The sequence below is a fragment of the Wolffia australiana genome, chromosome 7 (genome assembly GCF_029677425.1).
Source record: "Wolffia australiana isolate 7733 chromosome 7, ASM2967742v1".
In the NCBI taxonomy this organism is placed as follows: domain Eukaryota; kingdom Viridiplantae; phylum Streptophyta; class Magnoliopsida; order Alismatales; family Araceae; genus Wolffia; species Wolffia australiana.
In genome coordinates this window covers 1,309,828-1,325,050 of record NC_135841.1, presented here as the reverse complement: position 1 = coordinate 1,325,050, position 15,223 = coordinate 1,309,828, and the positions used below count along the sequence as shown (strand labels likewise).

At 45.0% G+C, this 15,223-nt stretch overlaps 1 protein-coding gene across 1 annotated transcript; it reads left to right on the top strand.

Moving 5' to 3' along the window:
- Positions 1-366: 366 nt before the first annotated feature.
- On the top strand, positions 367-14,811 carry LOC144705528 (exocyst complex component EXO70A1-like). The gene is made up of 12 exons (XM_078578266.1): positions 367-690; positions 788-883; positions 1,917-2,122; positions 3,543-3,803; positions 4,435-4,573; positions 4,642-4,854; positions 4,954-5,159; positions 11,867-12,067; positions 12,155-12,254; positions 12,608-12,714; positions 13,007-13,153; positions 14,626-14,811. The coding sequence occupies exons 1-12, from the start codon at positions 532-534 to the stop codon at positions 14,723-14,725; spliced, it is 1,935 nt and encodes a 644-aa protein (XP_078434392.1). The 5' UTR covers positions 367-531; the 3' UTR covers positions 14,726-14,811.
- The last annotated feature ends 412 nt before the right edge of the window (positions 14,812-15,223 follow it).

Here is a 15,223-nt window from a genome sequence, read left to right as displayed (position 1 = left end):
GCACCAGAGGTGACATTAGATTCAGTGAGATGACCAAGTCAACTTAATATTGACTAGTCAACTTAATATTGACTAGTCAACATGACCTACCGAAGACCGGACGGGACCAAGCCCGGACCGAGACCGAGACCGAGACCGGACCAAACTTCAGGTCTAGGTTTAAGTTTTTTGGTAAAACCGGAGCGAGACCCGACCGTGTCCTTCCCTAAATGTCATAGTCCTAACGAGGACGACTCATGGGCGGATGACAATTCAGACGAAAGGTCCTATTGTGGACGGATGACGAAACGGACGTTCGTTCAGTCCCTTTCCGTCCGTTCAAAAAGCGTCATCCATATTTCGTCCGACAAGTTTAGCCGCAATTTACCGGCCAAGACGGGAACTGGTGGATCTTTGCCAGTTCAGCTCGCAGTTCTTCCGCGCTTGAATCCGATCCAGGAGCGAGATTTCATCTTCCTTGTGTAGAAGAAGTTCGATTCTCTGCACAGATTCTTCTCTGTTGTTTGAAATTTGTTGTTTCGATTTGGGGAGATGAAGGTTCGACAGGGAACGGAAACCCTCACGCTGAGGGCGGACTACCTGCGGGAGTCGCTGCGCAAGAGCCAAATCGTTACGGAAGCGATGGTCTCCATTCTCGGTTCATTCGACCAGCGTCTTTCCTCGCTCGAGACCGCCATGCGGCCCACTCAGGTGAGGGTTTTGATCCGGCGAGTTGCGGGATGAGTTTTCGTTGTTTTGATAATTTTGAGCTGAATTCTCGGTTTTTTGGCCTGGTTTCGGCCTGCAGGTGAGAACCCACGCTATCCGGAAGGCGCACGAAAACATCGACAAGACGTTGAAGTCGGCCGGCTTGATCCTTGATCAGTTCGATTTTTCTCGAGAGGTGTTCTTCTCGCGCAATACATCTCAATTTTTTTTTCTTTCTTGCGCCTAAATTGGAATGGGAAATTTTGAGTGCGTTCCCGCCGTAAATTTTTTTGATTTTTTTTTCTTTTTCGTCTAGATTTAGACTTTCTGTGATATAAATTTCAGCCCATGTCAATGGTGAAGTTGAGAGAGCGACATTTTTGTCCTCTTCAATCCTACACGGAAGGAAATATCGTTGATTCAGATGTTCTTCTTAGTTATTAAAGAAGAATAAGTGGTATTAATTTGTAAATGTAATTTCAAGAAAGAAATCATGAATAATGCAAAAAATATAAAGCAGAATAAAGTTCGATCTTTTGTTGTCACCGAGAAATAGTAAATTGAGATCCGTTGCGTGAAGAAATTTATGCATTGGTGTTTACTTAAACATGAAATTAATTACTTTGAAGTTTTTTCAAGAAACATCCTCTGTGTCCCTTTCCTCTGGAAAATTTGACCGTCTGATTATTTTCAGATAACTCCTGCTTCTTTTCCTAGCCAAAGATTTCGGAATATGCAGTCTTTCTTTACATTCTTTTATAAAAGATGTATATCTGACTTCCTCTTTGTCTCTTCACTTCTACCATTGGTTTTTCATCTTCGTCATGCAATTTTTACTCTGAAAGTTATACTTATAAATCCTGAATATGTCTATCTTCCGCGATCTTGTACCTTTACTTGGAATTTTGTTTCATCATTTTTAATAAATTTAACAATATTTTGGCGTCGAGTTATTGAGTCAAAGTAAATGATAGGTCAATGTTGGGGGTGGAGGGGCGATGTAATTGATGTTTGATTGATTTGGAAATTAGAATGGTCGTGGCTCATTCTGGGAAAGAATCTTTAATTTTTTTGTTTCATAGCTGTTTAGAAATAACAGCTGTGAAATTTATATCTTCATATTTTTTCTTTGGATTTTGATGATGATTATATTTTTTACGAATATCTAACTTTGATTTTACGCCTTCTTTACCACAAAATTTATAATCATTGTTTGAAAATGTGCGTAGGCTGAGGGAAAGATCCAAATTGGACCACGCGATGATTTGGCCGGTTACTTAGAGGCAGTGGAGCAACTAAGAAAGAACTTATCTTTCTTCAGCTCGAAACAATCATTCAAGAAAAATGCCGGGTTGATCAACCGTGTAAATGATTTGCTGTCAGAAGCAGTCTTAAAGATGGAGGAGGAATTTAAGCAGTTATTATCTTCTTACAGGTTTGTCTACTAAGTTTATGATCTATGTGATACGTTCTTGGAACGTATCTGTTGAATTCAAATAATTGTATTTCTAAGACAACCTTGGTAAATTTCCAGAACCATAACTGATGCCAAGATTTAATGAGAGATCGAGATCGAGATCGAGAGAGGGAGAGAGAGATAGATCTAACTCTGGAGGGGCCGATTGTACTTCCTTCCACGCAGATGCTTAGCAATCCCTTGAATTAAGAGTTGCTTTCTTGCAGGAGAAGAAGAAACCGGCGAAGGCCAAGAAGAAGAAAGGGTTAGGATGAGAGGTAACAAGGGAGAGGGTTAGGAAGTTCAAGGGAAAGAGAGAGAGAAACTCACAATGTACTTTCTTGTTTTCTCTTAGTCTTCCTTCCTCGTATATATAAGGAAGGAGGCCCATCGGTTTGGGCCTAATTGGGCCGATAGAAGAGCTTGGGTTCCACACCGGGCTGCCGTTTAGCATAACAGTGACCCGGTATCATATCACTATGTTGATGTTGTGAATAGTTGACAAAAAAATATTAATAATTTCTAAGCTTTCATATCCTCCAAGTCTTGTATCCTTTACTATGGATATTCGATGTTTTTGATCAACACATAACATGATTGTTTGAAATTAAATTGGAGCCGTAGGTAAATGTCTTAAAGGTATTATTGTGAAACACACTGTGTGCATCTTAATCATGGACTTCCTTGGATCGTGCATAGTCAGTAATAGAAAATCGAGATTCAATTCCACATTCAATGCTTGAAGTTGAAATGCCTTTGTTTATTTGATCGCAATGAGATGCAACTCAGGTGCAGGACAGGGGCGATATAGTCTTTGAGGCCGCTATTCCTTCGTCTTTTTTAAGGGGACCTGGATCTAGGGAAAGGGTGTGGATTCTCCAGTTGATGTATGGAGATTGACACTGGGGATCCCAATGGGAAGATCATATTCTGTCCTTTTTTTGAAGAAAAACATCCTATTCTATCTTACCTTTCGCGAATAAATATGTTTCTTAACCTGATTCTCTTTTTTATTGGTCCCTTGTTGATATTGATTTCCTCTTTCCTGATCCTTCATTAGACCTCCGCTGCTTTCTCGTCCTTTTATCTTTATTATGATCAAGAATCCTTACAAAATGTTGAGAAACTTCGTGCGGGCATATAATGTTGAATATTATCACAATGTACAAGTCCATGAGGGCCCTGTTCGACATAATGTATGTTTTTTATCCTTTGCGTTATTGCTTTGATTGTGTCAAGTATATATGTTATTTGTGTTGGTTGTGACAGCTTCTGGACTTATGGTTGATGAGATCTTGCACCTTTCAATGTTTGGATTATGATGAAAATTGTTTTATCTCTTTTTTTTCAACCTTAGAATAATCATGTGTGAACCCTTGTGTATTTTCGCATGTTTCAGCAAACCATTGGAACCTGAAAGCATATTTCAGTGTCTGCCAAACAATTTACAGCCTACTTCTGATGCACTACCAAACCAGGACGATGCTCCTTCCAAATCCATTTCAGCATCTACACACACGGAGCATCACATAAAAGCAGAAGGGACAGCTATATACAAGCTTCCAATTTTGATTCCACCTCGGATTTTACCAACACTGCATGACCTTGCTGAGCAAATGGTCCAAGCAGGGAACGGGCAGGATTGCGTCATTGTCTACAAGTAAATTTATACTTTGTCAATATTTTAGTGATACGGAATTGAGAAATTTCTGTCTGTCTATCTTGACGATGAGTAGTCAACAACAATCTCCAGATCATGTCAAGGGTATTTTTGTCATTTGCGAGTTGGATAGTTCCCCATTAACAGATCTTGTTCTCTCCTTAGGAGAAACACAAGAAGATGTAGTCTCTTAACCGATTTGGAGTGCTGATCCAGGCCTGTGGCTGCAACTGTTCCTTCGTTAGTTTCTTACTTTCTCGTTATACACTTGTACCTTCTCTGTCTTCCTTGGAAAAACCCTTTTTCAGTAGAGATCTACCTCGAGGTTGCTGTCATAGTCACTTATGGACAGTTTACGCTCATTAATCACTATTCCACAGTATAAGTTTACTTTATTCAACTTTTCATGGCTCATGTAAATTCCAAAATCTCAGTACTTACCATTATTACCTCTTTGGACCTATATATTTGTGATATGGAACCCCTTTTTGACATTTTTTTAGTTGAAATCCAAGAACGGACAAAATGTTTTTTGTGCAATGTTGCACGTTTTTGGGTTTCTGATTAGAAAATGTTTCTTTTTTGTTGTATTTATCCTATATTTTTAATGTTCCATTCGTACCCTTGTCAGGGAAATGCGTTCTCCTGTTTTGGAACAGACGCTTCAGAAACTAGGCGTGGAGAAACTTGGCAGGGAAGATGTCCAGAGGTTGCCATGGGAACAGTTGGAGGCTAAAATTGGAAATTGGATTCACTTCATGAGAATCGCGGTAACTATGTGGAATATTTATTCATAAGACACAACCTATGTTTCAATTCCTCTCTATCATTGAAACAGGTAAAGTTGTTGTTTACGGGGGAGAAAAAAGTGTGCGATCAAGTATTCCAGGGATTTGACTCTCTAAACGATCAGTGCTTTGCTGACGTCACAGCCAGCAGTGTGGAGATACTCCTCAGCCTCGGAGATGCTGTTGCCAAGAACAAGCGGTCCCCGGAGAAGTTGTTCGTTCTTCTTGACATGTATGAGATAATGAGAGAGCTTCAGCCTGAGGTTGACTTGACATGGTCTTCAAATTATTATTTTTTTGAACAAACATGGTCCTCAAATTTTATTCACTAAGTCCTAAAACCAAGATCTCATTTCTTCCAGATTAAAACTTTATTTGCGGGAAAAGCTTGCTCCAATACTCGCGAGTCTTTGCTGCTGTTGACGAGACAGCTGGCCAAGACCGCCCAAGAAACCTTTGGTGATTTTGAAGAAGCAGTGGAGAAGGACGTCACAAGAACAACCGTTGCAGATGGAACAGTCCACCCATTGACCAGTTACGTCATCAACTATGTCAAATTCTTGTTCGAGTAAGTAGGCACACCGATTTCTCATTCTGACATGTTTATAATGTGTTAAGGCTGAGGTGAAAACTGAATTTATTGGGATGAGAGGTCCGGAGTAGATTTAAGAACAAAGGACTAGTGATATCTAAGTTTCAGGGTGTGGTAACATGTGATTCATGGAACCTAAACTAGTAAAGTTTAGTTACTTTATTTTAACATTGTGAAAAAAAAACATCGTGAAATTCACTCAGCTAAGATCTTCGCTGAATTTTTAATTAATATAATGATATTAATGAAAAATTTTGGCCATTTTGGACTTTATTTGATGAATTTCATTATTTCTTTTCGAAAGAACTGATGAATTTCATTAACTATGTTTACGTAATGTTGTGCTGCCCAAAGGCTGCCTCCATTTAAGTGTCATGCTCAATTTCAGACATGGTTGCAGATGTAAGTGTCATGCTCCATTTCAGACATGGTTGTGTAGTGTGGTGCACAAAATCGCACAATCAAGTTAAGAATTGCCTTCTCCGACCATGTGATCTTGTACACTAGTGCCAGTTCCTTTCATATCTAGCTATCCCTCTGTTACGACCCCAGCCCTCCGAGTGAGTAAAAGAGAAGAAGGTCCACGATGTATGCAACACAAAGGGTTCTTTAACACCCACAAGTACAAACGGGAGACGATAAGAGAAACGAGGGTGTCAGGGGGAGAAGTCCAGGGGCGCCTTGTCTCGGGGGCGCCCTTCCTCAAGGTGCGTCCGTCGGGCGCTCGGTAACCTGGAAGGAGCAAGGGGTCAGGGACTCGGTGGGGAGAGCAATTAGGTAAAGGAAGGGTAGGGTGAGGGAGATGTCAGGGAGAGAGGGAGAGAGTAAGGAAGGGGAGAATACCAGGGCTTCGATGGCCTCCTCCGTCTTCGTCCCTCCCCTTAAGAAGGCCGCCTCGTCCTTTACTCCCGCCCTAATGGGCGCTGATGCGATTTGTGAGCCCTGCGGAGGCCCACGGGGCTTTCTTGTGTAGACTTTCAGCGGGGTCCTAACAATACTCCCCCCTTGAAGAGCCAACTTGTCCGCAAGTTGGAACTCTGGGAAACGTTCCTCGATCATAATGGCGTCCTCCCAGGTTGCTTCGAAATCCGGGAGATGATGCCACTTGATCAGTACCTGGGTACCTGACACCGATTGCTTGTAGCAAATCAATGCTTCCGGTGTGAGCTGCCACTCTAGATCAGCAGAAAGTGTGGGCGGAATTGGTTGCGGAGTGGTTGCAGGTCCCACGGCTGTACGAAGCTGGGAGACATGGAAAACTGGATGAATGGTGGAATGTGACGGCAGGTCCAATTTGTACGCCACTGGTCCCACCCGCTGCATAATGCGGTAGGGGCCGAAATATTTTGGTCTGAGCTTCTCGTTGGGTCGACGGGCCAAGGATCGCATGCGATAGGGTCGCAGCTTGAGATATACCCAATCCTCCACTTTGTAGGACACATCTCTGCGATGCTTGTCAGCTGCCCGCTTCATTTGGTCCTGAGCTTATGTGAGGTTGGCCTTTATGATGTCCAACATTTGATCGCGGGCTTCTAGCAAATGATCCACGTCCGCCACTGGGGAAGGGGGGGACCCATATCGGATCAATGGGGGGGGCTCGCGACCGTAGACCAGTCGAAATGGGGGGGTCTTGAGAGACGAATGATAGGCCGTATTGTAACTATACTCGGCCCATGGTAACCCTTGATGCCATTCCCGCGGTTTCTCCCCCGCAAAGCACCGTAGGTATGTCTCTAGGCCGCGGTTGACCACTTCGGTCTGACCATCTGTCTCCGGGTGGTAGGCTGAGCTCATGCGGAGTTGGGTCCCTTGGCGGCAGTGTAGTTCCTTCCAAAAGTTGCTGATGAACACTTGACCCCTGTCCGACACCAACGAATTGGGTATGCCGTGAAGTCGGACCACCTCACGAATGAATATAACTGCGATATCCTTGGCCGCAAAAGGATGACGAACTGGGATGTAATGGCTGTACTTGCTCAACCGATCCACCACCACCATGATGGCAGTGAAACCCCCCGAACGGGGCAGGCCTTCGATGAAATCCATGGAAAGGTCCTCCCAGACTTGATTTGGGATAGGAAGCGGTTGCAAGAGGCCCGCCGGCGCCAGATGGGATGCCTTGTTTTTGAGACATGTATGGCACTGGTTCACATGTTTTTTGACCTCGCGCTTCATACCCCGCCAATAGAACTGCTGCTTTAGACGTTGATAAGTACACAGGAATCCGGCATGTCCCCCTTCAGCCTGAGCATGGAACGCGTCCAAGATCATTGGAATCAGCTTGGACGCGGATGATAAAACAACACGTCCCTTGAAGAGCAGTAGACCGTCCTTGATGCTATAGCCTGGAGGGATTGGACCGCCCTCATTGAATTCCGCCACGATTTTCTGCAGGACCATGTCGCCCTTCAGCTCGCGACGAATGCTGTCAACATCTCGCCAAGTGGGGGCTGATACGGAGCACAGGATTGCTGCCTCCAAGGCTGGAGAACGAGACAGTGCATTGGCGACCTTGTTCAACCTCCTTTGTACAGGATATCGAAAGAAAAACCCATTAGTTTTAAAACCCATTTATGAAAGGGACCCGTACCTCTCGCTGCTCAAATAGGTACTTCAGACTGTATTGATCAGTGCGGATCGTAAATCGCCGAAACAGAAGATAATGTCGCCACTTCTGCACTGCCCACACTATGGCAATTAGCTCTCTCTCGTAGGTGGAGCGCGCCCGTATTGTGACTGGGAACGCCTTGTTAAAATAGGCGATCGCTCGTCCTTGTTGCATAAGGACAGCCCCAACGCCCAGCCCGAATGCGTCAGTTTCAATACAGAATTCTTGGGAGAAGTCTGGCAGGACCAAAACCGGTGCTGACGAAAGTGCTGCTTGGAGGGCGACGAATGCACGTTGCTTCTCCTCATCCCACTTGAAGGCATCTTTCTTTAATAGTTGAGAGAGAGGCCATGCGAGTGATGCATAATTTGCCACGAACCGCCGATAATAGCCAGTTAAACCCAAGAAGCCCCTCAGCTGGCGCACATTGCGGGGAGTGGGCCACTCCTGAATCGCCGCAATCTTGTTGGGGTCGGTTGCCACTCCTTGTGCGGATACCACATGACCCAAATATTCCAGCTGGCCCTGGGAAAAATGGCACTTCTTGGCGTTCACATGGAGTAGGTGGTCGGTTAAGACCTTGAAGACCGTGTTGAGGTGGAGTCTGTGGGCAGAGAGATCCTTGCTGTATACCAAAATATCATCAAAGAAGACCAATACGAACCTGCGCAGGAAGGGCTGGAGTATATGGTTCATGAGGGCTTGGAAGGTGGCGGGCGCATTAGTGAGACCGAAAGGCATCACGAGGAACTCGAAATGGCCATGATGGGTGTGGAAAGCCGTCTTGGGAATATCCTTCTCGTACATGCGTATTTGATGATATCCCAATTTCAAATCCAATTTGGAGAAAACGTTCATCCCATGTAGCTCCTCCGGCAACTCTTCCACCACCGGGATCGGGAACTTATCCGGTGTCGTGAGCTTGTTTAGGGCCCGATAATCCACACAACAACGCCACTGTCCATCCTTCTTAGGAACCAACAACGCCGGGCTTGAGTACGGGCTGGTGGAGTGGCGAATTATGCCCTGAGTGAGCTGCTCCTGAATGACCCGCTCCAACTTGTTCTTCTGGGCATGCGAATAACGGTAGGGGCGCACATAGACTGGCGTGGTTCCCGGTTGTAGTCTAATTCGATGATCCACCTCCCGGGCGGCGGCAAACCCGTCATCTCCTGAAAGACTCTGGGAAACGAGCCCCTTAATACGACCTCGATAGGATCTGCATGGTCCTGCAAAGGGGAAAGAGAAACCTTGGTCGTTAGATGAAACTCCATCGACGGTACCCCCCGCCGTCGGCTCCTCCGATCGTTTGTCAGTGCGGATGACCCATCGCGATCCCCACGCAATATGTGGAGTACCCCATCCACACAAAAACGCAACATCAAGAGGTCATAATTTGCTTCCATCCACCCCAAGGTTCGCAGCCATTGAATCCCCAAGATGACTTCGACCCGATCCTCTCCAATGGTAAGAAGTCTTGGACCACGGTGAGACCTTGAATCCGGATCTGCAGCCTCTGACACAACTGATGACCTTGTAGTCGATGTGCATCACCCAATACAATGTCATACGGCGTAACATCCTTCAATGGTGTGCCGAGGGCCCGTAGCAACTGCCGACAAATGAAGTTATGGGTCGCACCACTGTCAATCAATATCACCACTGGCCATTTCTGAATAGTCCCCGTCACCCTCAACGTGCCTTGGGATGCCACTCCCAACAATGCGTTTAACCCTGCCTTAGCCAGAATGGCCGGCTCCTCCGGTGCCGGTCCCTTAGGAGTTTCCTCATAATCCGATGAAGGGTGGAAATCCTCCTCTCCTTGCACCAAGGAGAGCCTCAGTTCCCGTTTACAACGATGCCCGGGTGTAAATTTTTCGTCACAATGGAAACACAGGCCCTTCTCCTTGCGACTCTTCCACTCCTCTTCTGTGAGTCCCACATATGATTTGCGAGCTCTTCCTGGCCCCGCCATGGCCGGGAAAGGAGGGGGACGATCACCCGAACCATATGGTGTTGGGCGTTCTCGGCCGCCTCCTCTCTGGCTCATGGGCAACTTCTTCTGGATGCTGTCCATAACTGCTGCCAGTTGTTGTTCTGCTTCTAAGGCCAGATCTTGTATTTCGTCCAAGTTCTGGGATTTCGCCCTCTGCACCTCGGTGCGGAGCTCGGGAAGGAGTGCCGACATAAACGCCTTGGCGAGGACGTCTTGGGGTAAAGAATGTGCATAACCCACCAACTGCTCAAATTCTGCTATCAGTTCTTCCACCGAACCCCTCTGCTGGAGTTTGAAAAGGCGGTGATATGCCTCGTCCGAGGAGTAGCCAAAACGCTTGGAGAGTCTGAGGCGAAAATCTGTCCAACTGCGAAAGCCGAAATGGTCATCCCAATAACAGAACCAATCGAGAGCCTTCCCCTCCAAGTGCATCGCTACTAGCTGTAGCCTTTCTTGTGGGCGGACTTGGTGTAGGCGGAAGTACTGTTCCACCCGTCGTAGCCATCCTTCCGGGTTCTCTCCATCAAAACAAGGGATGTCCCCTTTGCGATACAGACGTTGACGATCCGAGTTGTCGTGTCGGAAATGATGATTTTGCCCTTCGGGTCCCCACTCGAGTGGGGGTTCGTCTTCCCGAGTATCCTCGTCCGCCATCCCATGGAGGTCCTCCCCCCTGCCGTAATGTGGTAAGACGCGAGGCGGCCGGCCCCGGGGGTCGCCCCATTCCTCTCCGGTGGGGTTGACCCGGGCCCGAGGAATTCTTGCTCGCTCGCCCTCCATTGGGAAAGGTGGCCTGGGCGCCATCCTTGAGATTTCTGGGTTCCAGTCCCAGTTTTGGCGGTCTCCCCCCCACGGCTCTCGGTCGGGCTCCCTTCTCCCAGGGCCCGTAGGTCGCTCCTCTCGGCCCCCGTGACCAAGGGCCGGCGAGCGCAGGCGAGGATGTGGGGGTAGCGGTGCCAATGGAGGGACCCGCTCCGAATTTCCTGTCGGCACTGTCGAGACTCCCACGATTGCCACCATACTGCCCCCAGGCATCGTCCCGCTACGGGGAGTAGGTGGGAAAGCCAAAGGTTGGCCACTGGTCGCCCCCGTTATAGCAGGGTCGGAAGGGTTGGGTTGACCCTCGAGGTGTCGATCGCTGACCGGAGAGAACCCTCCTGGCGGTGACCTTGGCCCGGCGCTTGGATCCCCGCTGTCTACGGGTCGTTTTCCCGCGAGCAGTGAGAAGATGCGCGCCAAGGCTTCCTCCGTTGAGCGACGCATCTCCGCCATTTGCGTCGATAACCCGTCGATCCTTGTTGAGGTGTCCTGGACAGCTACGGACAGATTCTGGACTTGCTCCACCATTTCTTCTATCCTCACTACTGTAATCCCTTTTGTCATTGCAGGATCTTGTACACTAGTGCCAGTTCCTTTCATATCTAGCTATCCCTCCCTGCCATGTCACACATGCATAATTACCGATATTTAGAGAGAGACAGAAATGAGATAGAAGAGTGAGAAGAAAGAAAGAGAGATGAGAGAGAGAAGACAGATGTGTGTGTGAGAGCGAGAGAAGAGCGAGATAGAGAAAGAGAGAGAGAAGACAAGAGTAGAGTGGGATAGAGAAAGAGAGAGAGAAGACAAGAGTAGAATGGGATAGAGAGTAGGATAGGGAAGAGAGAGGAAACTATGAATAGAAAAGAGATGTGTTTGTGGAAGTGTGTGTGTGTGAGAGAGAGAAGACCGAGCAAGACGGAGAGAGAGAATTGCAAGTGAGCAAGGCAGAGAGATGGGAGCGAGTTAGATATAGAGATAGAAAGAGGATTGAGTGAGATAGAGAGAGGAGAGAGGAGAGAGAGAAGAGTGAGAGAGTTTTGAGGGGGAGAGAGAGAAATGCTTTTTTTTCTATAAAAATTTGCACGCAACAGCACAGTCGCCTGCAGAGGCCTTTGTGTGGTGTGTGGTGTGGTTTCTGGAGGGTGGGTTCAAAAATTCACACAACCGCTTAAATTTTGCATGTCTATTCCATTTCTGGCTTTGAACTTTATTGTGCTCAATCATTTGCTTATGAAAACACTGGATTTCTGGCATTTACAGTTACCAGTCTACATTGGACCTGCTTTTTCAAGAATTTGATGAGAGGGACAAACCAGAAAACCAGTTGGCCAACGTAACGATGAGGATAATGAACGCTCTTCAGGCCAACCTGGATATTAAGTCCAAACAGTACAGAGACCCCGCGTTGACCCACATATTCCTTATGAACAACATTCACTACATGGTCAGATCTGTGCGCAGGTTCATCAATCCTCCCTCAACAAAGCCACTTTCTAGGAGATTTGCAGTTTTCTAGTTTTTGACCGAAATTTTCTTGATTGAAATCAGATCAGAAGCAAAGAATCTTCTGGGTGATGAGTGGATCCAAAGGCATCGAAGGATTGTTCAGCAGAATGCAAGCCAGTACAGAAAAGTTTCATGGGGAAAGGTCTGATTTTCCGATCTCTTTTAAATTTTGATGACCTTCATCTATTTTTCTCTTGGCATCATCTTAGATAGCAATGAAGATTTAGTCCACCTTATTTGGGCTGCGGTCGTGGGTTTTCCTCGTCATTGTCCTTCATCATTTGAAAGAGGAAAAATGGAGAAAGGGATGATATGACCTTGAGAAACTCATCCTCGTCTGTGATAAACCCTGATTGGTATCCTATCTACACTAATAATAGTACCAAAAAAAGGAAATCAACAAAATGCCCCACAACTGGGCTGAATGACCTAAATACCCCTAGATATATCAGAGTAGTATCATCATGATCATCTCTTTGCCTCTGTTGGATGCAGATTCTTCAGACCCTGACAATCCAGGTGAGCGGAACCATGGGCAGCGGTAGTGGAATGGGTAGTGATGGTGGCAGCAGCGGTGTTTCGAGGACAATGGTCAAGGAGAGGTACGCATGAAAACAAATGTATTTTTTTAGTTAGCATAATCATGGTGTGTATGTGAATGGCTCTGCCGTGGTCGCAGTTGGTCCAGCTGTACCCGTGACCTCTGAGCAAGTTTGTTATATTTAATGTTTTATAAGTGAGATTAGTGTTCATAAGAAACACAATAAAAAATGTGGCTGTCGGGTGACCTCCTTAAATCACTTATCAAAAAAAAAAAAAACAAAAAGATGTGGTCTTTCTTTCGTTCTCTCTCTAGGAGCCTGCGCTCAGACAGTTGTTCCTCTTGTGGGCCAGGTTCAAGTCGTTCAACCTGCAGTTTGAAGAGCTACATCAGCGCCAGGCGCAGTGGACGGTGCCTGATTCCGAGCTTCGGGAATCTCTCCGCCTCTCTGTTGCGGAGGTTCTCCTACCTGCCTACAGAAACTTCCTCAAACGATTCGGGTATCTCTCCCTCTCTCTATTTTGTTCTTCTATCGTATTGTCTTCTCCCTCTTAAGATTTGTGAACTAATGATAAATGGAATGGGATGGAATCCAATCTATCATCAGTTATTCCGTCCTACCTAGGAACGGAAATGGAACAAAACCGATTGCCGGCTCCCAATCCGTTATGTCCTCAAACTCTGCTTAGTTAGTCTACTTTTATCCATCATCCATCTTGTCCAACCCCTCCTATGGGAACGGAACGGAACTGAACGTGAGGCATGTTCCATCTGTCCCAAACCATTGTCCGTCGTCCGTCTTGAACCTTACTCTCCACTTTTTCTCTTGCCTCTCTTTTTTTTTTCTCTTATTATACTCTCTCTTTTGTTTCTTCTGTTTTTTTCTTCCTACTTTTCTATATCTTAACTAGCTACCTCTATCTCTTTCTTTCTCCTTTCTCTTTCTTTTCTTTTTATCCTTTTTTGAAAGAAATATCTTTTCTGACTTTTATTTATTTTTTACTATTTTTCTTTATTGTTCGGTTTTTCTCTCTTTTTTCCTTCTTTGTCTCTTTATTCTCCTATTCTATCCTCTATCATTCTCTTACTTATTTCTTCTTTTTTTACTGTTTTATTTTATTGTTCGCTTTTTCTCCCTTTTCTTCCTTCTTTGTCTCTTTATTCTCCCATTCTTTCCTGATTTTCCTCTATCATTCTTTTATTTATTTCTTATTTTTTTACTGTGTTTTTTTATTGTTCGCTTTTTCTCTCTTTTCTTCATTTATCTCTCTATTCGCCAATGCTTCTCCTTTCTATTTTTTCTCGCATTCATTTCTTCTTTTTTCTCTCCATCCTCTTCTTATTTTCTCTCTCTTGTATTTCCTATTTTTCTCTCTATGCTCGTCTTATTTTCTTTCTTATTTCTCTCTCTGTGCTTTTCTTATTTTCTGTCTTATTTCTTATTTTTTCTCTCTCTATACTCTTAATCTTCTCGTTCTCTGTTTTCATTTCTTTTTCTCTCTTTAATATTTTCTCTTCCTGTCGCTTTTGCTTCCGTCTCTTTTTTTCTCTATTCTAATATTCTTCCCTTGCCCTCTTTTTTTTGCTTTCTTTTGCTCTCTTCTCTTATTCTTCCTTTCGATCTTTTTTTCTCTCTTTTCCTTTTGCCTTTTTATCTTATCATATAATTTTCTCTTTTGTTCTTCCTCTTTCTCTCTCTTCTTTTGTCCTTTCTCTTTCTATCTTTCTTTCTCTATCTTCTCCCTCTTCTCTTTCTATGGGTCTCTCTCCTCTCTCTCTCTCTGTGTCTTCCTCTCTATATATCTTCTTGTTCTCTTTCTCTCTTTCTTTCTTCTGTCCAGGGAATAAGGAGAGAGAGAGATCTTCCTCTTTTTTGAGCTGCCCTGTCTATCTCTCTCTCTCTATCTATCTATCTATCTATCTACTATCTATCTATCTCTCTCTCTAATCCATCGCTCCTCATACATTGCAGGCCTCATGTCGAGTCCACAAAAAACCCAGAAAAGTTTTGCAAGTACAGCCCAGAGGCCCTGGAGCAGCTCCTTGGCGACTTCTTCGAAGGTCAATCTTAGCTATGGCTCTTTCTCATTCTCAATTCATCAAATAAATAAAATGTGTGCATTTAATCATTGGGTGAAAATGTGTATTTATCTCTTCATCTATCCCTTCTCTTTCTCTCTTCTTTGTTTTCTCCTCTCCCTCTCTCATTCTTTTTCCTAGTTCATCACCTTCTAGTTCACCTTTCCTCCAAGGTATCTCTGTCGTCATCTCTGTCGTTATCACTGTCGTCATTGTAAGACTACTAATTGTAGGGTAGATAAACTCTCTTAGTATATTAATCACATGATGAACTCTGTTTGAAAATAGTATTATTTTTTTATATAAACTTTAGCCCTTTTTGTCATCCAAATCATGATCAGTCCTCCGCCATCTGCTCGTCATTTCTATCATCAGTCATCTGTCCATTGCATTGGACGATGACGCATGGTGGAATCAGACAGAAATGATGGTCTGCTATCTGTCCAACTAGCTTACTCTCTTCTATGTACTCTCTCTCTATCTCTCACTTC

Excerpts from the sequence above, each read along its gene's own strand:
- LOC144705528 (XM_078578266.1), top strand. The coding sequence starts at position 532 with ATGAAGGTTCGACAGGGAACGGAAACCCTCACGCTGAGGGCGGACTAC. Across the intron at positions 691-787 it reads CCGCCATGCGGCCCACTCAG|GTGAGAACCCACGCTATCCG; the intron begins GTGAGGGTTTTG and ends TTCGGCCTGCAG. Across the intron at positions 4,574-4,641 it reads TTCACTTCATGAGAATCGCG|GTAAAGTTGTTGTTTACGGG; the intron begins GTAACTATGTGG and ends TCATTGAAACAG.